Raw genomic sequence first — 24,448 nt, forward strand, 5'->3', positions numbered from 1 at the left:
ACCCCACGGGAGACCAGGAGAAGCACCTGGCTCCTGCCATCGGATCAGCGTGGTGCGCCAGCCGCAGTGGCCATTGGAGAGTGAACCAACGGCAAAGGAAGACCTTTATCTCTCTCTCTCTCTTTCTCTCTCACTCTCACTGTCCACTCTGCCTGTCAAAGAAAAAAAAAAGAGTAATTTTGCAGACTCTCTCTCTCTCTCTCTTTCTCTTTCTATCTCTGCCTCTCTGTAACTACGCCTTTCAAATAAATAAATAAATAAATAAATAAATATTTAAAAAGGAAAACAAAAAAACCAATATGTGATAGTCACAGAAAGAATTCTCTGGATCATGGGCTCTGAAGATTCTCCTGCTCAAAATACTATAGATGAAAAAACAAACAAAAAAGAAATACTATAGGCTTCTAAAAATTAATCAGAATCAAATATTTTGAATGAGCAGTGCATGGTAGAAGTCCTGATAATAAGTGTCAAAGTCAATTAATTATAGGAAGTAAGTCTGGATAATTACTCTATTTTTTTTCTTTGACAGGCAGAGTGGACAGTGAGAGAGAGAGAGAGAGAGGTCTTCCATCCACTGATTCACTCCCCAGATGGCCGCAACAGGCAGAGCTGAGCCGATCTGAAGCAAGGAACCAGGAGCTTCTTCTGTGCCTTCCACACGGGTGCAGGGGCCCAAGGACTTGGGCCATCTTCTACTGCTTTCCCAGGCCATAGCAGAGAGCTAGATCATAAGAGGAGCAGCTGGGACTAGAACCGGTGCCCATATGGGACACCGGTCCCTAAGGCCAGGGCGTTAACCCACTGGGCCACTGCGCTGGCCCCAATAATTCCTTTTTAAACACAGTAAGCTGGGGCTGGTGCTGTGGCTCTGGCGTAGTGAGTTAAAGCCTCCTCCTGCAGTGCTGGCATCCCATATGGGAGCCAGCTTGAGTCCCAGCTGCTCCACTTCCCATCCAGCTCTCTGCTATGGCCTGGGAAGGCAGTAGAAGATAGCCCAAGTCCTTGGGCCCCTGCACCTGCGTGGGAGACCAGGAAGAAGCTCTGGCTCCTGGCTTCGGATCGGCACACCTGTGGCTATGGGGGCCAGTTGAGGAGTGAACCAGCAGATCGAAGACCTCTGTCTCTCTTTCTCTCTCTGCCTCTCCTCTCTGTGTGTAATTCTGACTTTCAAATAAATAAACGAATCTTAAAAAAAAAAAAAAACAGTACGCTTATTTCAGTGCAAAAATTTCGAAAGTCACATGACTTTTTCATAAAATGCAGCTTCCACTATGTTTTTGAAGGTCTTTTGTGAATGTGTAGATATTGCCTCACATTAATTTTTTTAAAAAAAAGACTTATTTTATTTATTTGAAAGACAGAGTTAGAGAGATAGAGAAAGAGAGAGAGAGAAATGTCTTCCATCTGCTGATTCACTCCCCAAATGACCAAAATGGCCGGAGCTGTGCTGATTAGAAGCCAGAAGCCAAGAGCTTCTTCTGGGTCCCCCACGCAGGTGCAGAGGCCCAAGGACTTGGGCCATCTTCTACTGCTTTCCCAGGCCATGGCAGGGAGCTGGATTGGAAGCAGAACAGCCAGACTTGGCCAGCATCCATATGGGATGCCAACACCACAGGCCTGGGCTTTAAACCCACTGAGCCACAAGCCAGCCCCTCACATTTTTAAAAGTGCAGGTTTTACATGTCACAATATGTCAAAATTAGGGTCCATGTTGTGGCTTAATGGGTAAAGCTGCTGCCTGCTGTGCCGGTATCCCATGTGGGCTCCAGTTCCAGTCCCGGCTGCTCCACTTCCCATCCAGCTCTCTGCTAATGGCCTGGGAAAGCAGTGGAAGATGACCCAAGTGCTTGGGCCCCTGCACCCAAATGGGAGACCCAGAGGAGGCCCAGCTGCCATTGCAGCCATTTGGGGAGTGAACCAACGGACTGAAATTCTTGCTCTCTCTCTCTCTCGCTCGCTCTCTCTCTCTCTGCCTCTCTGTGACTCTGCCTTCCAAGTGAATTCAAGATTAAGCACTTTTGTTTTGTTTTGGCTGGAGGCACTCTATCACCAACAATGACAGAATACGGTTTGCTGGGCATCAGAGCAGAAAAGACACACAATTATTTCGAGCCCAGGGAGAACCCTGTGCCAAACAGGATTCACATCCGGCAACTGCTTTTGGCAAAGAAGCACCCAGAGCTGAGTGCCAGCTGCCCGTTGTCCACCTGTCCTCGGGGCTGGGAGCTTTCTCAGCCTGTCCTGAGTTTTCTGACCTTGCCACTCTAGGGGAGGCCTGGCCAGGGATGACCCAATGTCCCCTACACTGTGCTCTCTTTGGAGTTTGGACTAGGGTTGAGGAGTTTGGAAAGAAAACCAAAGAAATCAGGTCCCTTCTTGTCACCTGGCATCCAGGTGCATGACAGCTGTGGCTGACCACGGGTTATCACCAGAGGACTGTCCACATCTGTCAGGGAGGGGCAGTAGCTCCCCCTGCTGGAGCGGAGTCAGCCATTGACTACTTAGGGTCTCTCTCAGGAGTATTTTGTCTCTTCTCCATCCGTCTGCTTATGCAGTCATCTGTTTGTATCAGGATGCACTCACATGTGGGGTTTTATTCATGGTTATAACCTGATATTAAGTTACTCGTCTTGCTGCTCACCGGGTTCCAGATAAGAGCACAAGCAGCTGTCTCGGGCTCGCTTCTGCTAGCGTTTCCATGGACACCCTCGTCTTGTTGGAGCCAACACACTGTGCTCCTGCATCGGAGGCTGGGGGAGCTCTCTGGAGGGTCTAGGCAGAGCAGCACCGCCCCTTGGTGACCCGGCGTGTGGGCCTGTAGGGCTGCAGCCTCAGGGGCTGGAAGGGCTCGGGACAACTCAGTCTGGGGAGATGCCTCTCTCCCGATACCACCTGCTGGTGCTGATGGAGGCACAGGGCCCTTTAAACCGCCCAGGGGGTTCAAGGCTCAAGTTCAGAAAAAAAACTCCATTGCTGTGCTTACGCTGGTTTGCAGGTCATACTTGCTGCTTGTTATGTGAGTTTCCCAAGGCAATGAAAAGGTCGATCATCTTATCTCCTGCAACTTGGCTGCCATCAGACACCTAGAACAAGCCCCTATTCTACACCAAAAACTTCATATGGCAGAAAGCAACACAAAATCACTTTTCCCGGAGCTAACAATGAGCCAATGCAAACACCTAGTGCACTCTTGCAAGAATTGTGCCCCCTCGCCCCGTCAGCCCCACTGCTACAAGCAGGAGTGAACCCGCGAGGACTTGCTCCTAAGAAGCTCTGGCAAGTGGACTTCACCCACATGAACTCCTTGGGTCAACTTAAGTTTGTCCAAGTGGTGGGAGATACTTATTCAAAGGCTGTATTTGCAGCAGCCCAATCCGGAGAAAAGGCTAGAAATGTGATAAAGGCGGTTAAGTCAGCCCTGCTGGTCCTCGGTGTCCCCTGGACAATAAAGCCTGATAACGGGCCAGCGTATACACCACAGGAATTTAATTCCTTCCTGAGGTCCTGGAACATACAGTGTGACACAGGTATCCCATACCTGTGAGAGACATGCGGGGTCAAGCCAGAGATGCTGCAGCCACGGCCGCCCAGGTCTAGGGGAGAGCACAGAGGTGACACAGGCCCTCCAACCACGGCTGTTCCTATTGTGCTGATCTGTCCCAGAGGTCACGGGCACTCACAGCTGCTGCTCTCCCACCCTGACCCAGTTCCCACAGGGCACAGCTGAATCTCAGGCATTGCCTGCAGGGTCCTGAGTGGGTCTCTGCCTGGGGCTGGGGGCTGTGGAGCTGCCTACGCTCTCCAGGAACACGGGGAAGCTTGCTGCCGCTGGGCACCGGGGTCACAAACTGGAGCAAACTCCTTTCCATGGAACAATTTAATACAGGCTCAGCACCACCTGAGGGTGGCGGTGGGGGAGGGGGCGGGGAGGAGAGTACAGTGGCTCCTGGCACGGCTGTTGTCTTCCAGTGTCAGGGTGTCCTGGCCCCAGGAAGAGCCTGGGCGGTGGGGGCTCAACCAAGTGCATAGGATGCCGTGAAGACACACGGAAGGCTGCTGCCCAGCCTGGGCAGGACAGATGCTGGACTCGGCCTCTCTTCTAGGAGGCACCCATCATCCAGGTGCCCCACAGAATAAGAGGTAAGGAGGCCTCTGGCCAGGGAGGGCACGCGGGCCTTGTCTCCCATCCCAGGGCTGGCTCTGGCCGGCTCCAGCCCGTGACTGTCCCCAGAGTGCATGGGGCTGCCATGCCAGTAGGGGGGAGTCTTCAGCTGTGGCCCCCAGGCGGGGACAGCCTGCATGGGCCCTGGTTCTGGGGGCTCCGAGGCCCGTGGAGGAGCCCACATCCACAGGCCCTCCCGGCTGCCAGCGTCGGAGGAGTCGTCCTCCCTGTGCTCTGGCCCGCTCAGGTTAGGGAGACTGGCGCACTGGCACAGGCCTCCCCACCTCGAGCACTTTGGAGACTCCGTGGGGCTGGCCGCAGCTGGAGACTCTGCGGTCCCCACAGGGGAGCCCAGGCCGAGGGGCTCTGGGCTGCCTTCCCAGCTCTCCTCCTCCTCCATGCCTTCCCTCTTGGTGATGCGGAGGCCAAAGCTTCCTGGAGGACGGATCATCACTGCACGGGTAGCGGGACCCCTGGTCTGCTCCCACACTGCCACTGTGTCCTGAATGGTGATTTTGGCCTTCGGAGCAGTGGGGGCAGGAACGTGCATCTGGGAGACGCGTGCCTGCCCCAGGGGCCTGCTGCACTGTTCGATGGCCTTGGCTGGAAGAAGAAGAGACGCGGTTTGCTTCTCCACAGCCCCCGTCTGGCCTGCAGGGTGCCTGCCCCGACCTCATCCTGGGGTCCCCATCACCACGTGTGACGCTGAGGACTCTTCCAGGCTGCTGGCCCCAGAGGGGAGGGTGTGTGCAGCCCGGGCAAGGGGAGCCCTGGGACACCACCGGCTCCTCCTGCACAGCCCCACAGGGTGGATGGCCCTGAACTCCTTGCCTCACTCTCATCTCTGGGGACCCAGGCACCAACTCAGGACCCCGTCACCTACCCCACCTGACCTGCTGCGCCCTAACAGTGCATTGGCTGATTTCCCGCATCTGAGTCCCTCCTACATGGCTGGAAAGGAACTGAGCCTAAGATGATGGGGGTGAGAGCTGGGGCTGTGGGGCAGACATGGAGTCCGGTTCAGGACTTGGGGACAGGGAATGCAGTTTCTAAAGAGGTGGCAGGGGTGCCCTGTGTCCTCTGCCCCTGGGCCACTGTCTCTTTCCTGGTGAGACTGGGCTGTCACCACTACTGTCCCAGGAGCACCCAAGGAGGCAGCACCTGGAGGCACAGTGGGGCCTCCCCAGTGCCTGGACAGCCTGCACCTGGGCCCCCACTTAGAGCCTCTAGAGCTGGGACAAGCCCATCTCTGCTCTGCATGGGGACCCAGGCGCTCAGGTCCATGATGGCAGCAGCAGCAGGGGATGAGCACGGGGACCCCTCCCCACTAGAGCCCAGAAGCCAGCGATGCTCCGGGTCCCGCTGCCTTCTGTTGGCCCGAGGCTAGGGCTGCAGAGCCCACACTCTTGTTTTCTGCCGCGGGGCCCCCAGCCCTGCCTCTGTGCCCAGCCCTGCTTGCAGGAGTGCACTCGGCCCCCACAACTGGGCTCAGGGCACCTGGGCCTTCCAGGGGTTCTCAGATGGCTGAAGGGGATCCAGTGCCGGTAGCCTTTACATCACTGCACAGGGTCTCCCACAGCCCCACCTCCCTCTAGCCCTGCCCACATGCAGGTGGGAGCCCCGCCCACCCCTGTCCTAGGAGGGTCCTGTGTGCAGACAGCTGTGGTCATCGGGCCAGGAGCCTGTGTGGGGTCAGTTGGGGAGGGGCCCCCTGGGCAGGCAGGGCCACTTCTCATCTTGCTGGAGTGGGGGTCCAGCTGTGCTCCAGGCTCCTGGGGGCACTGAGCCAGGGCACCTGCTCCAGACCTGGGCAGGGTAGCTCAAGGCGGGGCCTCCAATCCACTCCAGAGTGGGGGTCAGCCGAGGAGCCAGAGCCACAAATGTCCTGAGGACAGCTCCACGGCCCGGCCCCAGAGTGGTGGGGGGAGAGCCGGCACCCACAGGAGGATTCTGGGAAGCTGCCCGAGGCCCTGCCAGGCCATGCTGACAGAGCTTCAGAAAGCAGAACTGCTGAGCCCAGGGAGGACAAGGAGGACCAGGAAGAGGTGAGGCCCTGGGCGGGGATGTCAGGGCCTGGCACTCCCACTACTGACTCCCCCAAGGGAGCATGGGATGGGGCCGTGTGCTGGACTCACCTTCGGGAGGCAGGAGGCACTGGAGCTTCCCCAGCTCACGCATGGAGGCCCGCAGCTGCCTGATGACCGCGTCCTCGCTCAGAGACCAGGCCTGCTTCAGGGTCACCTGCAGGAACTCCCGGAGGTGGTCCCGGGGCATCTTCAGCAGGCGCTCTAGACATGGGGGTGGGTGTCAGGCTGGGAGGGGCCCTAGGGATGGCGCAGCCACCATGGCTGCTCCAAGCCCTGTCCCAGCACCAGACATGGGCTGCAGACACCCTTGGACACCCTTGGGTGTCACGCCAAGCACTAGAGGGACTGCTCAGGGGCCAATTTCCAGTGCGATGACCCTGGCCACTTCTCCTTGTGGTCTGTGGGGGCCTGGGATTGGGGATGCAACAGGGGGATTCTCAGTGCCCTCCTGAAGGGAACCCAGGCCTCCCCAACCCCCTCATCCCTCCCTCAAGCCCTGCTCACGAGGGACAGGCAGGGGACCCCCAGCTCCTCCGTCCCCAGCACCCGGGCCTCTGTGGGCCCTGAGGACTCACTGTTATGGATCTTGAGGGCCGTGTATGCCATGGCCGGGAGCACGTGCTCGCCCTCCAGGATGTATATATCCCATATTCTCAGAGCCAGGGGGAACGGCACCTGGGGACAGAGGCATTGGAGGACCCGCCCATCAGGGCCTCAGCAGGGCCCACAGGGGTGGGTGTGCAGTGTCACTCCCCTAGGACAGAGGGAGACTCCAGGAGGCTGATCACACAAGAAGGCCAGAGCTCCTCCTGGGAGGGGAGGGGAGGCCATGCCTCATGGCCACATCCCTGCCCACTCAGCGAACCAGACCCACAGAGGATGACCATGTCCTGTCCTGGACCCTGGGGGTCTGCACACTTTGGAAGCCACACTGGAGATGCCAGACACCCCAGGGACCTGGGGAGGGCTCAGCCCTTGGGCTGTGCTGCCACCAGCCTCTGCCTCGGGGGGTCTATGGATCTCCTGCCTCTCACTGTAGGGCTCTGGCCTTTGCCAGGCTCTCAGGATGGGTCCTGGTGGGACCTGTCCCCTCCTTGCTGGCTCTGAGGCTCAGCCTCAGCTTGGACCACCCTTAGCAGGGCTGGACAGGGCCTGCCTGGTCTGCACAGCAGGCTCCCTCCTGTGTCTGCTGGGGCTGGGGGAGCTCAGAGTCACAGGCCACCAGCACCAGAGAACCAGGCACTGGGGCAGGAGCTTCCCTGGGCAAGGGGTCCCCGGGGCACTTACCCCATCCAGGAAGCACTGGATGTACCAGTGGGCGGTGGAGTCCTCCAGGCACACACCCTCCTTCTCCTAAGAAGAGGCAGAGGCAGAGGGGGCTCAGGGCCCAGGGCCCAGGGCCCAGGCCTGACTCCCTCTAATCTGAGCCCTGGGGCAGAGCCCCTGGGTGCAGGAAGCCCAGCAGCAGGGGCATCCCCCCTCCCAGCCATGCAGGTTCCTGAAGGGACACAGGTCCCTCCTTCCACTCTGCTCTGGGGACAGCATCTCCCTTCAATCTACGCCAACTCTGGGGGACCAAGTGCTGGACAACAAACCAACACCCAAGCTGCCGTGGACCCCCGTAACCAAGGAAAGTTTTGGTGAGGACGTGGCCTCCCCTGGCTCAGGAAGCAGTCCCATGAGCCCAGAGCCCCCAAGAGGAGAAAGGAGATGCTTAACTTACCAGGTGTTTCTCCAGGGAGGGGAGCACGCGATGCACAATGAGCCCCAGGTGTTGCTGGAATCGCTCCAGTTTGGGGGTGTTTGGTTTGTAGAAACCTGAGTAGAATCAGCCACACCCCCACGTGAGAGCCTCCTCCTAGGAAGGCTGGAGAGCCCCAGGCCTGGGTGGGGTGCTTCTGAGCACTGAGGGTCAGGGGAGGCTGGACCAGGGGCAGGTGGGGATGAACGTGGCCAGGGCAGAGGATCTGCTTGGGAGGTGGGTGCAGGTGGGTGACTGTGTGCAGCCCAGGCCTGGCTGCCCCCTGGAGCCCGCTGGGGTGGGTGCAAGTCAGACTGGGTGCCTCCTGACCATTCCAAGACTCAGGAGCGAGGAGGGGTGACCCTACAGGGGATGCTGCCTTCCACAAGTTCCCTGGGTGTGGCTCTGTGCTTGAGAGTTGTGTACAGACGTGTGAGGCAGAAGAGTCAGAATCGACCTGAGTCACTGGACAAGGACAGGACCCCTTGTTCTGAAGGTTCTCACACCCAGGATGGCCATGGCCAAGCTGCAGGGCCTTTGGGTGGTGGTAAAAGAAGGGGGCTGGCTCAGTCTGGGAGGCCTCTGCCAGCCCTGGCTTCCTGGGAGCCCCCCCCACACTGTGACACTGTCCTGCACATTCAGGAGCCAGTGAGGGCCGTGCACGGACTTGCATGCACTGGGCCCCACACGCCATCCACCTACCGTGCATCGCGTGCTTCCTGCTTTCCATGAGCTGCACCAGGGCCCAGAAAGCGTCCTCCTCGGGCATATACATGAGCAACAGTGCCACCACATGGCTCAGACCCTGGCTGTAGCCCACCTCCTGCAAGATCCCAGAATACCTTTAGGAGACCTCCCCTGGCAAGAATGATATCCTAGGATGGCCCACCTCTCAGGCAGATCAGGGTCACCCACTGAAGGGTCCAGGAAGATTTAGGCACAGGGAGCCCCTGTGCCTGAATCCTGCCACTTGGTGTCAGCTGCCCAAGAATTGGAGCCCAGAGAAGTTCTCCAAGTTCCTGGAGGGAATCCTGCAGGGCCTGAGCTTAGGCAGCACAGGGGGAGAGCTCAAGTATGGACACCTGTTACCCCCAAGATGTCAGCATGGGCCAGGTTGCTGTGGGAATCCAGATCCATGCCCATGGAAGCTTCTGGACCCCTGAGCTCTGCAGGTGAGCCGGTGGCCCTTTCTCACATGAGGAAGAAGTAAGCCAGGAAGTGCTACCAGGACCGGAACAGGAGGTGAGCCTCTGGCATGGGTGCAGGCCTGGGCTTCCTGAATGCCAGGCACCCCTGGGAACCAGGGCACCAGGCAGGGTTGGCCAGTGGCAGGTCAGGGGGGTGGGGATGTCCAGGCCTTGCTGGGTCACCCATGGAGCCCTGCGCCTGCTCCACTCATGGGAAAGTCTGAGTGGGTGGTTGTGGCAGTGGCGCTGTACAGAGTGGGATTCAGGCCCATGGGTCCAACCACAGGGCTGGTGGGTGTAATGGCATCAGTGGGACCCAGAGCAAAGTCGTACACCTGATCTGCCCTGCCTTCGCCCCCCGCCCCACTGCGTGGAATGCTAGTCCTGGGAGGGGCATCCCAACATGGCCAAGCTCCTGGGGTCTGGAGACCAGCCCAGGAGAAGGCTGCCTTTCTCCTCCCAGAACTTGAGGTTGGGTCCAAGAGGCTCAGAGCCTGGCCTCCACTGCTCTTCCTCAGAGCTGTGGATGAGCGAGGCCCCCTCAACCCAGGCTGGGATCTCTGTGACCAGGGGTGCCCTGCAGGGACTGCCGGGATAGCACCTGCGCTATGATCCCAGAATACTCACGGGATTGTAGACGGAATAGGCCATCAGTATGTGGAATAAGGCCTGTTGGCTGGAAGAGAGAGGACAGAGGCCGTGTGTCTTGTGCTGCCGAGGCTCTCAGTGCAGCTCTGCCTAACAGAGCCTGACAGCCACACGCAGGGCCCGTGACACTCTGCTCATGTGCAGTGACGTCGTCAGGGCACCTGCGTGTTGTCCACCATGTGGGTGAGCGCCGCCTGCAGGGACACGCACACCTCCCAGGGCGCAGTCACGTGCACTTTCATTTCCCAGGTGGGTGTTCAGGGCACAGGTGAGCGTCCCACTGTGGGAGTGCAGTCCCGTGGGTCCAAGCTGTGGAGAGTCAGCCTCCCATGCACGTTCAGCCTTGTAGGGAGCAGCACCCGGCGTCCTCAGTGGTTCTATTTCCCCCATTCCCACAGCTGTGCGCTGGTGCCCCTTTGTGGTGTAGGGAATAAGCGTGTGTTCATGCGCTGAGGAGGTGAATTGTGTGTGCGTTCATGAAGGGTCCCCCCCGAGCCTGTGTTCCCGGGGTACTGGGGGGCTGCCCACTGCTTCCTTGTGACTGAGTTGAAGGGCTCCTTGAATATTCTGGAAACAACACCTTTATTAGATAGATTGCTACTATTGTCTCCCCTGGTGTTTCTTTTCATTTCAGTCTCTCCACAGTGTCTTGGGAAAGTTTGTGTACTATAGAAAAGGCAAGTTTGTTTTCTGTGCTCAATGAACTGTTTTAGGCTTGCACCCAATCTTCCCTAGGGACCCCATGTGCCCCAGGACCCTTGCTCCTCCCACCCGCGGGTCCTCCCCAGCCCAGAGGCCTCACTTCATTCCGTAACGTTCCCGGAACATGAGGTGGTTTCTGAAAGTCCATGCGATGGCGGAGTCGATGTGATGGAAGTGAGTGGCGCCCAGCCTGGCCAGCTCTTTCATCTCCTGCAGGGCAGGGACAAGGGGGGGGCAGCCTCAAGAACTGCACAAGCCCCATTGCCACACAAGGACCTCAAGTCCACGTCAGCTCTTCTGGCTGACAGGGAGTTCCCTGCAAGCGCTCATTCCTTTCTGGGTCCCACCTTGAGGGAGGGTCATGGGCTCCCTAACTTGCCTCAGTGCCCACGTAACCCTGACGGTCAGCAGCAGACAGGGGCTCTGAAAGGTCCCTGTGCACTCCCCCTGCCTGCCTCAGCTCTCAGCACGACGTGGTCTGCCCCCAGCCAGGCTTCTGAGCCTCCTCACTGGCATCTCATGCCCTGCCCTCCAGGAGTCAGCCACAGCCTGACCACTGCTCCATGCTGCCCCCTGCTGGAGGGGCCCATCTCCATCTCGACATTGCAAGCCGCCCTTGGCTTGGAGCTGAGCCTGGGCAATGACTGTCTCCAGGCCCAGCTCCCAGGGCCAGCCCCAGACTGCAGACTTGGGGGAGGCAGGGTGGGCCACACAGCTGGGCCCTGCTCCCTGATGGCAGCCAGGGGCCATGAGAGCCAGCTGCAGCTGACAGCCCTCTGCCCACACCAGTCCTCACTCCCTCCTTTCCCAGAAGCATTGAGAGCTGTGTGACCATTGGAGCGGCCTCTCCAGGCAAGGGCAATGCCAGGGGCTGCAAGTCCATGTGAAGGCAGGGCCAGCTGTGGGCAGGCCTAGGTGAGGGCCGGCCAGCTGCGGGCAGGCCATGTTAGCACAGAGCCTGTGGGGCTCCCTACCTCACACCATTGTGATCTCATCCTGGGAGACCCCCGCCCATCAGGGACCAGCAAGTCCTCTCTTCTGGCCGTATGCCAAGCTGCCCAGGTGAGCTCAGCAGAGAGCAGGTTAAAGCCTCTGGCACAAAACACACCTGTCCAGTCCCAGCTGGGTCTGAGGAGACGTGGAGGAGGCACTGACTAGGATCTAGGGAGAGGAAGGCAGGATGGGGAGGAGGCTCCCGAGGGCTCAGTGAGGGACGGTCCTCCACGGAGACTCAGGCTCCTGAGCAGGCCCGAGCAGGCCGGGCCCCCTTGGGCTGAGTGCAGAGCCGTACCGCGTATTTGCCCGGGTTCTGGGCCTTCCTCTTGTCCACCTCCAGCATCACGGCCCACACCTTCCCGCGCACCTGGGCAGGGATGCCTTTGTAGATTCTGCGCTGAAACTACAGGAAAGAGGAGGCTCTGGTGAGTGCTGAATGTGGCCACTCGTGGAGGCAGCGCAGGGTGAGACAGCAGAGGGAGAAGCCAGGGGCTCCCTGTGTATTGGCAGAGGGAGGATCTGCCCAGATGGGGGCCTTATGACCCACAGTGACTGGAGGGCCAAGGGCTCAGGGGCACCGGCTCTGCCGTGTACGGAGTGGCCGCTACAGGGCTCCTGGAACCACGCCTGCCCTGCATCTGGGATTGTCTTCAGCAGTGACTTCAGATTTTCTACCAGGACAGTGTCCTGTGTGTATGGGGAGGTGTGCCCATGACCTGTGTCTCTAGGGACTGGACAGTTGCCCCTGGGCATCTGAGAGGCAGGCGGTGCCTGGCACAGGAATGGGCACTGCTCAAACCCCAATTCAGCTCTCAGTGTTCCCGAGGGGCCCTCATCGCCACGGTACCTTGTCACTGCCGCGGTATTTACTATGGTTCTTGATCATCTTTATCCACTTCTGGATCCTTCTTACCTCCTGTTTACGCTGGAAAACGAGACAGGATGGCGTGAGCCCAGCTTGGGGCTCTGAGAGGGGCCCTCGGATGCAGCTCAGGAGCTCTGTGGGCGCTCAAATGGAAGGAGCCAGAAAAGGCACAGACCGTGAGCCCCAGATCTTCTGTCTGGGGGAGCATCGGTGGCCTGGCCTCTGACCCGAGCTGCCCCTTCGTCAAGGAGAGCCCCTGAGCTCCAGCCAGGTCACTCCCAACCATGCCAATGAGTCAGGGCGGCCGACAGCAGACACCCCTGAGCTGCGGCTCACTTCTGGGACAGGTGAGTGTGGTAAGATGTCAGCAGGTGCCGTATAAGTACCGCATCGCGGGACCTTATGGCGCTCCCACTCACCACTGCCGAGCCCCACGTGCCCCCTCTGCCCAGCTCTGCTTCCAGATGACTGGCCCATGGCCAAGGACTTGTCCTTACCTTTGCCCCCGGGGTGCTGTCTTGGGGCAGCTTCTGCTCACTGGAAAGCAAGGGAGGCGGAGAGGTGAGGACAGGACCACAACAGGCACCGCGACCTCCCTAGTGGGCCAGGGAAGGACCAGCTTCATCCTCTCAGCCCAGGGGACTGAGATGGGGAGGGAGGGGCTGGTGACCATGAGCACAGGGAGCCTAGGGCCAGGCAGGGGCCCTTGCTGCCAGTGGGGGGCTCCAGGCCTGTCAGAGGTCCACCTTCGTGGGTGTGTGGCAGCCCCCCACAGCGGTTGGGGGGTGGCTGTCCTGAGCAGGGCCAGACTGCCCAGGGCTGAGGCAGCTATATCCCCACATCAGCTCTGCCCAGGACGTCACCCTGGAACTGACCGAGTCCGAGTGACCTGCCTGAGAGATGCTCAGTGCTGTGAGTGTGCACCTGGGGCTCGAGGCACCTGGGACCCCTACACCCCTCAGGGTCCCCCACTGCCCACCCTCCCCCCTGTGCCCTGGCCTCCTGAGGTCATGTGCCCCACCTCACCCCTCCTCTGTCAGCCCGGACCCTGGCCATCTCTCCACCACTCTGCTCCTGCTTATTCTCCAGGTTCTGGCACAACATGGAGGCAGAAGCCCTTATCCCCGTGCTAAGGTGGGCTGCTGAGTCATGCCAGAGATGGCCCGAGATGGCTCCATCCCTCCAGGTCACCGGAGCCCACCCTCCAGCAACGGGGCCTCTCTCCCCGACATCTGTGGGAACAGCCTCCACGTCCGACTCCTGCCCCCAAATGCTGACCAGTGCCTGCCTGTGACCACAGCTGGGCTCAAGGTCGGGGCCGGGGACAGGTGTGCCGCCTCATGTTGGGGTTTCTGACCCCAGTCCCGCCCTGGGGTGAGCTGGGGTGTGGAGGACTCACTGCAGGAACCCAAGCCTGTCTGGGACGAGGCAGCCGCCCTCATCGTCCTCTTCTTCGGGCACCAACAGTGCCGCTCCTCGGCGTCCCTGCAGCCGAGAGGGGACCCGGATGAGAAGTCACTGGGGAAATGTCCACCTGCCCCCTCCCCCGTGTCCCCAGGGAGGCGGGGTCTGGCTCTCACAGGCACAGTCCTTGAGGCAGGGCCCCACCTCCTCCCCCAGCACCCTGGCCAGTACCTGCTCATATTTATTGATGAGCTCTGCTCGCTCCTGGGCCCTCCGGGACCTCAGGGCGTTCATATCCAATCTGTAAGACACACACGCACATGGGAGCCAGTACTGGGGAGCCCACAGGAATGCTGCTTTGAGGGCTGTCCCCCTGGTCAGAGGTGGGGCAGCCACACAGCCAGGCAGGCGGGCACCTGGTGGCCGGGTCCTTGGATTATGACTTGTGCAGAGCTCATTGACTACGGACGGTTGGGGAAGGACAGCCCCCACCTTGCCTCCCCTGCCCTTGGAAAGGATGCTCCTCCCCCAGGCTGGCAGCCACGTGTCCTCCAGGGGGCCCAAGTCCCAAGTCTACGGGGCTCCCTGGCCTGCTCCCAGCTCCCGCATCTCTGGGGCTCTCAGAGCCGGCCTCCCTGCCCACCTGATACCAGCTGACCCGACACCTAGTCTTGAACCCGTGTCCAGACACAGACTCACACCCAGGCCCATTCAACACTGGTGACCAGCAGAGCGGGAGGAATGAGACGACTGTGTACACGCTCTGCACACAGGGGCAGCACTCAGAGCTCCACCACATTGCCCATGGAATCCGGTGTGGGAGACCAGGGCCGCCCCCCCTGGCGGGACCTTCCCCACGCCACAGCTCATTAGAGCAAGTGCCACTCACCTCCATCGGGAATCCATGTGATTCTCTGAAATGCGCCTGCTGCCTACACTACCAACTGGTCAGTTGGGCAGTAGACGCACTACTGGCCTCTGGTCGCCTCCCAGCCCAGAGTGCGCATCTCAGTGACTGTGACATCACAGAAGCCTGCCAGCCAATCCCTAGTGGCTCTGCTGTGGCAGGGCTCAGGGTCCTCAGGCCTGGCTTCATTAAAGGTCACCACAAGTGGGGCCTGTGTTCTCCCCAGGGCCCAGGTGAAGAGGGCAGGGCTCTGGCAGAACTGCCCCGGAACCAGGGGTGCCAGGGCCCTCTGCCACCTGCCGTCACGGTCCCAAGTCTCAGGCAACCGGCACCTCCCGCCCCTCCTTTCTGCCTCTGCAATTGTATTACAGCCCAACTGTGAAGGCCTCTTTCTTAGAACAGAAGGTCGCATAGGGAGTCCCACATAGACCTGTCCCCACACTCCGGGGCTGCCCTGCCATGACCTGAACTGAGACTCCCGGGGGAGCAGCCTCCTGTCCTACCACAGGCCCCACCCCAGCACTGCCACCCTCTGCTGCCCCTCCTGCTCTGTTCCAGCCCTTCTTCCCTGGAGTTGTAGGAGGTGGACACAGGGGTCCTCTGGGATGGAGGCAGGGGAGCCTCCCGCTGAGCACCTCAAGCCAGTGTGGCCCAGCCTGTCCAGAGTGGGAACCAGGGCCCTGTCCTGGACACGGGCCAGGGCTTCAGGCACAGAGCACTGAGAACTCCTGGGCACCAGCACCTGAGCCGCATGCTGGTAACACCGGGCTGCTGCTGACCATCAAAACAGGGACAGCACGCGTCAGGCCGCAGGCAGGAGTAGCCACAAGCCCGCAGCTCCCCAGGGTGCTGATCGCAAGGTTGCTCCCCCTGGGAAAGTGGCTCAGCCCTCCCCCAGCACCTCCTTGGTCCTGGGCCCCACACTGCCCCTAGGCTGCCACCTTGGGGCCACAGTCGGTTCTTTTCCCTTCAAGGGCCCACTGCTCTGCCTCCCTGCCCACTTCCCCTGCCCTGGCATGGAGACCACAGGGTGCAGGGCCCTGGTCACCCACACACCTGCTGGCCTCCTCTGTGGAGTGTGAATGAGTGCACCGCTGTGTCGTGTCCAGAGATGCTGTCCAGCAACACTTGGGTTTTAACTGATTCTTTTATTCCCCCTCCCCACTCAGCTTCTCAGCTTTAAATTGCATTGTAAACTCTTTGGAAGACTCACAAAGTGCTGTAAAATAACACAGCGAGTGCTGAATGGGGACCACTCAGCTTCAGCAGTGTAATGTTCCTAATTGGGTGGAAGACGCCCATTCGTTTTCCTTTCTCTGCCTGAGTTCAAACTCCAGATGCCTAGGCTTAGTGTTCTCCACATTGCATTTTCCTTCACTGGGGGGGAGGTTTGTTTCCCAGAGTCCGTGTGCAGGGAGCATGGGTGCATGGGCCCCAACCCAGCTCCTGCATGGACTGATGCTGGCCTCCTGGGGTGGCTTAGGGTGCACAGGGGTGAGTTCCCATTGTTGTTGCTACAAATGTTTCCTTATCATCAAGGTGTTGTTACATATGTTTAATTCATGGATCTTGGGGGGTGGTTGCTTCCATCCACTGTTCCCCTCAGCATAGGCCTGCAGTGGCCAGTGGCTGAGGCCTTAAAATAAATAAATCTTTAAACAATAAAAATTAAAGTTCAAAATAAAAGCAAGTTCCTCTACTTCTCTCCCTCTTTCTCTCTACATCTTTGACTCTACCCGCCTCTCCCTGCACCCCCATGGGATGTTGGCCACCATGTTGGATGCAGCACGAAGGCCCTCCAGAGACGTGAGCCAATCAGCTCGTGTGGCTTGGACATCGCCCCAGTCTGTGGGATTCTGTCACAGCAGCAGAGAGCTGACCGAGACACCTGGTGTCGCCTGTGTCCTCACTGCACATAGATTTGCATCTGTCAGACGGAGTCTGGTGGGACACAGCCCCAGGGTCCCAGAGGTGGGGTAATGAGGGGGTCTCTGCTCCCCAAGCCCTCCCGTCCCCTGGGCTCCCTTTCACTCCTGCAGAGGCAGGGGTCCCCCATTGCTCCTCTGTGGAGAGAGCTCAGTGAGCACAAAGAGCAGGTCTCCCCTGGGGTAAGTGCTTTAGACAGAGTTTGTGGCACCAAGAGGGGTGTGGGACCTTTAAGAGGTGGGCAGAGTAGGAGGTTGCTAGGTGAGATGGGGTGGGGCCCTGGGAAGGCATGAGTGCTGGGCTCCCAGAATCAGGGCTGGGCCAGCCAAAGGCAGGAAATGCATCTGGGTCTCCCTCCCTCCTGGGTGATGGAACCCCAGTGCTTGGACCACCACCTGCAGGTGCCACCTGAACCCCCGAGTGTGCATTAGTGGGGAGCTGGAATGGCAGCCAAGGAGCTGGGAGTAGAACCAGGCCCTCTGACTGGGGATGTGGGCACCCCAATCCGGGACTTCACCGCTGCCTGGAGCGCCCACCCCGACCTCTTCTCTCTGTGAAGCCAGCCCAGGTACAAGTGTGGGAGAAACAGGAAAAGAATCAGCCCACCCTGCCCCCCTCCAGCAAGCCACCGGTGACAGGAGCGGCCGCTGTCTGGGCCTCCCAGCAGCTCCTTGGTCACCAGGATGACACAGATGTTTCTCCCGAGACAGCCCTGTGCCGAGTGCCCTCAGTGAGTTGTGACAGAGCAGGGGGCAGGTGGCAGATCCAGGCCCAGAGGGCACAGACAGGCGTGTGGGGGGCCTGAGACAGGCGGCAGCATCATGACCACAGGGCTGAGCCACCGCAGACACCCAGACCCTGGGCCCACTGTGCGGGAGACCCCACGCGGGGTGTGTTTGCGGGGTCACAGCTGCGTCCACAGTTGGGGGTTGGCACTGGGACCAGCTGAGGCACGAGAGAGGATTTCTGGATCATGGCCAGGGCCGTTCATGCCCCTGACCTTTAGGTCCTTCTGTCTGGTCAGGGACCCCTTCCCACCCCTTATGTCCCTTGGGCCTGGAGGTGGGAGGTCTCATATCCATCTATAGGTGGGCACCACTGCCACCGTGCACGGCCACAAAATGAGCAGCCGAGCGGGTCTCCCTGCAGAGGGCGGGACAGCAGAGTGGCAGCTGCTGTGCAGTTGGGCACGCGCCCCGGCTCTGAGCCGCAGTGTGCTCACGGTGACGCTGGGACTCTCACTGCCGCTCTGAAGCTGGCTAGCCGGCTACGCCTGGTCAGTGAAGCGTGTGTCCTGCGGATCTCGGCCATGCCGACGGAGACCACACCCCCCCCACCCCGCCCCACACTGCACCCCTGCAGGAACAACACGGACAGCCCTGGATCCAGCCGCCACTGGCAGTCACGGCAGCCGGCCCCGCTGCACCGCCCGCCTCCCACACCCATGCCCGGTGTCTGGTCCAGCACTGAGCAGACTCTGTGCAATGCGGGCTTTTATTGTTGCCTCCTCCTTTGAGAGGCCGCCAGTGCGCGGGGCTGCACCTGCTGAGAATGTAGGCCCAGGGTGGCCCTGGGTCTTCTGGCCAGGAGGGCTCCCTTAACAAAGAGGATCTGAGAAGATTTTACTCTGCAAAGAGAAGTCGGGACACCTGGTGAGGCCGGGGCCTAGAGACACCTGCAGGGCACAGGCACAGGGCACTTCCTGGGGAGGAGCTGCAGCCTGGCACTGGATCTGGGCAGCTGAAGTCAGATCCTCTCCTACACCCTGGGTGCCTGAGAAGCTCTCCTAAAAATCCCTCCCTTGATGAGGAATGAGGGGGAGGTTCTCTGTGGGGGGTGCAGGCGAGGCTGGGACAGGCAGGGGCTACACAGAAGGCCTGGCAAGGTGGCAGTGGCACCGGGGGCCTCCAGGAACACACAGACCCCAGTCCGCTGGCCCCTTCTGTCTCTGGCACACTTGCAGCCTAGCAGTGCCCATCCCTGCCTGTGCTCCACCTGCAGTCAGGGTTTGGTCTGCTTTTTCCCCAGCTGTTGCCAGGCCCGGGAGGACAGGAAGGGCTGTTGGAGGTCTAATTCCAGGCTCCAGAGCCCCAGATGGCCGTTTGGGGTCCAGGGAGAAGGAAACATGAGGTCTGGGGGTGGAGGAGGGCACCTGAGGGGTCAGGGTGAGTTAGTGAGATTTGAAGGCAGACAGCACCCAGTGGTCACCGCTTGGAGAAGATTCGACTCGGGCGCTGGAGAGGCTGTGGCCAGGGAGGCCAGAGCTGAGATTTTACACAGAGGCAGGGCTGCCGTGGGGACAGCGGCCCTGGAGGGTCTTGGGCCTGCCTGGGGGAGCTGAACAGCCATGGAGCCCAGGGCTCCGGGTCCACACAGTCTCCCTCCCTGTCCTTTCCCGCACCGTGGGGGGGGGGGCGGCCCCCAACTCTGCATCCTCCTCTGGAGGTTCTTCCCACAGAGTCCCAGGCTGGGCTGTGGTGGGCACGAGCAGTGCCCCTCCCCAGGGCCCTGGAAGGAGCCGGTGTTGGGCCAGGCCCAGCTGGACTCACCACAGCACTGATCGCGTGCCCCTTCTCCTCTGCTGTCAGTTTCCCATCACGCACTGCTTCAGCGCCAGGGCGTTTTGCAGCACTAGCGGGTCACTTTGGTAATTTTGCACATAGGAAATATACGCATCGGAGGGTCCTGACAGAAATTCATAAACAGCTGTCTGCACAGCCGGCAGATGTCACAATCTGAAGAGAAATGGAAGGCATGGGTCATGGCAGGTGCGTCCCTTCACCCGCCCTGGGAGCCAGCACTGCCCTGGAAAGCTGGCCCCTGCCCCCAGAGCACCCCCAGCCCAGGCGTCCGTGGCTGGCACCCACTGGCAAGAGAGAACAGGAGCCAGGCAGCGCCGAGCAGCACCAGGCAAGCAGCAGGCTTCATGGTGCAGGGACAGCCGCTGCCATCGCGGGGCCCTTTATACCTGCTCTGTGTCCCCAGTGGGACAGGAGGGGCCTGTCCTCCCGGGGATGGGGGGCTCCACGCCCAACCCAGGCCACAGCTTGCATGACCTGCAGTTGCAGAGGGCGCACGTGTGTGTGTGTTGATACTGGCCAAGTCCAGCCCTGGATTAACACAGGGCTTAGCTCCTTCTCCCTCTCTCTTCCCAGGGACCTGACCATGGGCCCATGCCTGGGTGCAGGGAAGGCGCAGAACCAGTGGAAACCCTGCCTGGGCAAGGGGAGAAAGCACCACACAGGGCCTCTGGAGCCCTGGGCCAGCTCAGCCTCTCGCACCTTGGCTGGGACCCTGACGACTGGCTGCTGTGACTATGGGAACTGCAGGAGACCCAGTGCCAGTGTGGCGGGCAGGCCGGAGTACAGCTCCTCTGCTTCTCTCTTGCACTCATGGCCCTGAAGGCTAGGGGACACGGGGTAGACCAGTTGTCTCTAAACACCTACTTGGCATTTGACCACATTCTGTTCTTTGGGTGTCAAGGACCCTGACTGGGCTGGGAGAGACGCCCAGGTCCTTGTCTTCCCGTGGGGAGAACAGAACCAGGACACACAGAGAAGTGCAGCCTTGTCAAAAGGCAGGGGTCGTGCACGACTTCTCCATCTCTTCCCGCACCTGTGCTCCCCGAAAGACGCCCCAGGGGAGCCCAGCTCCCTTCTGTCCCTGGCTTCCCCGCACACACCCTCTCCCACCCTGCTGCCTCTGCCACCTCCTGCCCCAGTCTCCCTCCCTCCATGGCCTCCTTCCATTTTTTTTTTTTTTTAATTTATTTGAAAGCCACAGTTGCAGAGAAGCATTGACAGAGTCAGAGAACAAGAGGTCTTCCGCCCGCTGGTTCACTCCCCAGATGGCCACAACAGCCGGAGCTGCGTCGATCCGAAGCCAGGAGCTTCTTCAGGGTCTCGCATGTGGGTGCAGGGGCCCAAGGACCTGGGCCATCTTCTACTGCTCTCCCAGACCATAGCAGAGAGCTAGATCAGAAGAGGAATGCCTGGGACTGGAACCAGCACCCATATGGTGAGGGAAGTCTTGCAGCTGCAAGTTCACCTCCCCCACACAGGGGAGCACAGCTGGGGCTGGCCGGAAGCTGGCCAGGAAGCAGCAGTGGGACAGGACTCTAGGCGTTCTGACCTGTGATGCCCACATCCTAAGCAGCAGTGGAACCCGCTGTGCCCCAGCACCTGCCCTGCACGTGAGTTCTTGCTGTGGCAGGACTGGGCTGGTAGAGGGAAGCTTGTGCTAAGGCGAGTTCCGCTTCCTTGGCTTGCTCTGCTCTCGTCCACCTGCACACGCTTGCCTTCTGCTGTCCACTGTGGCCAGGAGCAGCAAGAGGGCCTGGTGGGGAGCGCTGATGTGCTTGGGGCTCCCCAGGGTGCAGCCCAGCAGGAGCTGGGAGGCCAGTAGGAGTGACAGCCAGGCTCAGCCCCAGTGCACACTCGCCCCTGCGCGCTTGGGCTCGCCCTCCCGTCTTCAGTTCTCCATGGTTTCCCTCCCTTGTGGAGGGACGGGAGCTCCAGGAACATGAGGGCTGTCAGAGGAGCTGAGGGCGTGGCCTGCTTCTCCGAAGTCTCTAAACAAGGACACGTTCACATGGGTAGGAGAGGACTTCAGTAAGTTCATGGATATTAGCATTTAAAGTGCACGGGCCAGGGTGGTGCTAACTTGCAATGATGGCATCCCATAGTGGAGAGCCGGTTCGAGTCCCAGCTGCTCAGCTTCGGATCCAGCTCTCTGCCAACAGGCCTGGGAAAGCAGTGGAAGACGGCCCCAATATGTGGGCCGCTGCTCCCGCATAGGAGTCACAGTTGGAATTCTGGTTCCTGACCTTCGCTTGGCATAGAACTGGACCTCAAGGACTTCTGGGGAATCAACCAGTAGATGAAGGATTTGTCTCTCTTTCACTGCCACTCTACATTTTGAATACATAATTCATTTTTTACATAATACATTTTTAAAATATTTATTTATTTATTTGAAAGTCAGAGTTACACAGAGAGAGGAGAGGCAAAGACAGAGAGAGAGGTCTTCCATCTGCTCGTTCACTCCCCAGATGGCCACAACCACCAGAGCTGTGCCGATCCAAAGCCAGGAGCCAGGAGTTTCTTCTGTGCCTGCAGGGTCCTGAGCGGGTCTCTGCCTGAGGATGGGGGCTGTGGAACCACCCATCTCCCCAGGAACACGGGGAAGCTTGCTGCCGCTGGGCACCGGGGTCACAAACTGGAGCAAACTCCTTTCCATGGGACAATTTAATACAGGCTCAGCACCACCTGAGGGTGGCGGTGGGGGAGGGGGGCGGGGAGGAGAGTACAGTGGCTCCTGGCATGGCTGTTGTCTTCCAGTGTCAGGGTGTCCTGGCCCCAGGAAGAGCCTGGGCGGTGGGGGCTCAACCAAGTGCATAGGATGCCGTGAAGACACACGGAAGGCTGCTGCCCAGCCTGGGCAGGACAGATGCTGGACTCGGCCTCTCTTCTAGGAGGCACCCATCATCCAGGTGCCCTGTGGAATAGGAGGTAAGGAGGCCTCTGGCCAGGGAGGGCACGCGGGCCTGGTCTCCCATCCCAGGGCTGGCTCTGGCCGGCTCCAGCCCGTGACTGTCCCCAGAGTGCGTGGGGCTGCCATGCCAGTAGGGGGAAGTCTTCAGCCGTGGCCCCCAGGCGGGGACAGCCTGCATGGGCCCTGGTTCTGGGGGCTCCGAGGCCCGTGGAGGAGCCCACATCCACAGGCCCTCCCGGCTGCCAGCGTCGGAGGAGTTGTCCTCCCTGTGCTCTGGCCTGCTCAGGTTAGGGAGACTGGCGCACTGGCACAGGCCTCCCCACCTCCTCGAGTACTCTGGAGACTCTGTGGGGCTGGCCGCAGCTGGAGACTCTGCGGTCCCCACAGGGGAGCCCAGGCCGAGGGGCTCTGGGCTGCCTTCCCAGCTCTCCTCCTCCTCCATGCCTTCCCTCTCGGCGATGCAGAGGCCAAAGCTTTCTGGAGGACGGATCATCACTGCACGAGTAGCGGGACCCCTGGTCTGCTCCCACACTGCCACTGTGTCCTGAATGGTGATTTTGGCCTTCGGAGCAGTGGGGGCAGGAACGTGCATCTGGGAGACGCGTGCCTGCCCCAGGGGCCTGCTGCACCGTTTTATAGCCTTGGCTGCAAGAAGAGACACGGTTTGTTTACCACAGCCCCGGTCTGGCCTGCTCGGTGCTTGCCCCGACAAAACCCTGGGGTCCCCATCACCACGTGTGACGCTGAGGACTCTTCCAGGCTGCTGGCCCCAGACGGGAGGGTGTGTGCAGCCCGGGCCAGGGGAGCCCTGGGACACCGCCGGCTCCTCCTGCACAGCCCCACAGGGTGGATGGCCCTGAGCTCCCCACCTCACTCTCATCTCTGGGGACTGAGGCACCAACTCAGGACCCCGTCACCTACCCCACCTGACCTGCTGCGCCCTAACAGTGCATTCGCTGAGTTACCCACATCTGAGTCCCTCCTACATGGCTGGAAAGGAACTGAGCCTAAGATGATGGGGGTGAGAGCTGGGGTTGTGGGGCAGACATGGAGATTGGTTTAGGCCCTTGGGAACAGGGAATGCAGTTTCTAAAGAGGTGGCAGGGGTGCCCTGTGTCCTCTGCCCCTGGGCCACTGTCTCTTTCCTGGTGAGACTGGGCTGTCACTGCTACTGTCCTACGAGCACCCAGGGGAGGCAGCACCTGGAGGCACAGTGGGGCCTCCCCAGTGCCTGGACAGCCTGCACCTGGGCCCCCACTTAGAGCCTCAGAGCTGGGACAAACCCATCTCTGCTCTGCATGGGGACCCAGGCGCTCAGGTCCTTGATGGCAGCAGCAGCAGGGGAGGAGCACGGGGACCCCTCCCCACCGCAGCCCAGAGGCCAGCGATGCTCCGGGTCCCGCTGCCTTCTGTTGGCCCGAGGCTAGGGCTGCAGAGTCCACACTCAGTTGCACTTGTGTTCTGCCGCGGGGGCCCCCAGCGCCTGCCTCTGTGCCCAGCCCTGCTCACAGGAGTGCACTCGGCCCCCACAACTGGGCTCAGGTTACCTGGGCCTTCCAGGGGTTCTCAGATGGCTGAAGGGGATTCTCTGCCGGCCTGTTTCCCCCTCACTGCACAGGGTCTCCCACAGCCCCACCTCCCTCTAGCCCTGCCCACATCCAGGTGGGAACCCACCCACCTGTCCTAGGAGGGTCCTGTGTGCAGACAGTTGTGGTCATCGGGCCAGTATGTCTTGGGTGTCAAGCCAAGCACTGGAGGGACTGCTCAGGGGCCAATTGACAGTGGGATGACCCTGGCCACTTCTCCTTGTGGTCTGTGGGGGCCTGGGATTGGGGATGCAACAGGGGGATTCTCAGTGCCCTCCTGAAGGGAACCCAGGCCTCCCCAACCCCCTCATCCCTCCCTCAAGCCCTACTCACGAGGGACAGGCAGGGGGACCCCCAGCTCCTCCGTCCCCAGCACCCGGGCCTCTGTGGGCCCTGAGGACTCACTGTGATGGATCTTGACGGCAGTGTATGCCATGGCTGGGAGCATGTGCTCGCCCTCCAGGATGTAGATGTCCCGCATCCTCAGAGCCAGGGGGAACGGCACCTGGGGACAGAGGCATTGGAGGAGCCGCCGTCAGGGCCTCAGCAGGGCCCACAGGGGTGGGTGTGCAGTGTCACTACAGGGGACAGGGGGAGACTGCAGGAGCAGTGACCCAGGATATTGAGGATCTCTGTCTCTCTGCCTTTCAAAGAAATAGCAAGATCAATAGGGGCCTGTGCTCTGTACAGTAGGCTAAGCCTCCACCTGCCACACCGGCATCCTGTATGTGGCCAGTTTGC

The 24,448-nt window shown here is 60.3% G+C and overlaps 3 protein-coding genes across 3 annotated transcripts in view; all 3 read right to left on the reverse strand.

The window, feature by feature from the left end:
* Window positions 1-9,684: 9,684 nt before the first annotated feature.
* Window positions 9,685-14,690, reverse strand: LOC138846467 (TBC1 domain family member 28-like). Its single transcript, XM_089319073.1, has 4 exons — window positions 14,685-14,690; window positions 11,822-11,929; window positions 10,631-10,740; window positions 9,685-9,856 (listed from the first exon to the last, which is right to left on the reverse strand). The coding sequence occupies exons 1-4, from the start codon at window positions 14,688-14,690 to the stop codon at window positions 9,787-9,789; spliced, it is 294 nt and encodes a 97-aa protein (XP_089175199.1). The 3' UTR covers window positions 9,685-9,786.
* Window positions 14,691-21,098: 6,408 nt separating this feature from the next.
* On the reverse strand, window positions 21,099-23,976 carry LOC149120811 (uncharacterized). Its single transcript, XM_089319074.1, has 3 exons — window positions 23,800-23,976; window positions 22,109-22,766; window positions 21,099-21,198 (listed from the first exon to the last, which is right to left on the reverse strand). The coding sequence occupies exons 1-3, from the start codon at window positions 23,837-23,839 to the stop codon at window positions 21,099-21,101; spliced, it is 798 nt and encodes a 265-aa protein (XP_089175200.1). The 5' UTR covers window positions 23,840-23,976.
* LOC149120812 (putative ATP-dependent RNA helicase TDRD12) overlaps window positions 23,805-24,448 on the reverse strand; it is a 31,045-nt gene continuing 30,401 nt past the window's right edge. Inside the window, exons 5-6 of the mRNA XM_089319323.1 lie at window positions 24,113-24,212; window positions 23,805-23,944 (exon numbers count right to left, since the gene is read on the reverse strand). The gene's annotated coding sequence lies outside the window, so the exon portion shown is untranslated. The remainder of the gene's footprint in view (window positions 23,945-24,112; window positions 24,213-24,448) is intronic.

This window comes from Oryctolagus cuniculus, chromosome 18 (assembly GCF_051225735.1).
Source record: "Oryctolagus cuniculus isolate XC-2025 breed Fujian yellow rabbit chromosome 18, ASM5122573v1, whole genome shotgun sequence".
Taxonomy (NCBI): domain Eukaryota; kingdom Metazoa; phylum Chordata; class Mammalia; order Lagomorpha; family Leporidae; genus Oryctolagus; species Oryctolagus cuniculus.

Excerpts from the sequence above, each read along its gene's own strand:
- LOC149120811 (XM_089319074.1), bottom strand. The coding sequence starts at position 23,839 with ATGACCACAACTGTCTGCACACAGGACCCTCCTAGGACAG. Across the intron at positions 22,767-23,799 it reads ACAGGACCCTCCTAGGACAG|CCAAGGCTATAAAACGGTGC; the intron begins GTGGGTGGGTTC and ends CTCTTCTTGCAG. Across the intron at positions 21,199-22,108 it reads ACAGGGCACCTGGATGATGG|AGACTTCGGAGAAGCAGGCC; the intron begins GTGCCTCCTAGA and ends GTCCTTGTTTAG.
- LOC138846467 (XM_089319073.1), bottom strand. Across the intron at positions 10,741-11,821 it reads AGAACCCGGGCAAATACGCG|GAGATGAAAGAGCTGGCCAG; the intron begins GTACGGCTCTGC and ends CCTGCCCTGCAG. Across the intron at positions 9,857-10,630 it reads CGGGAACGTTACGGAATGAA|CCAACAGGCCTTATTCCACA; the intron begins GTGAGGCCTCTG and ends TCTCTCTTCCAG.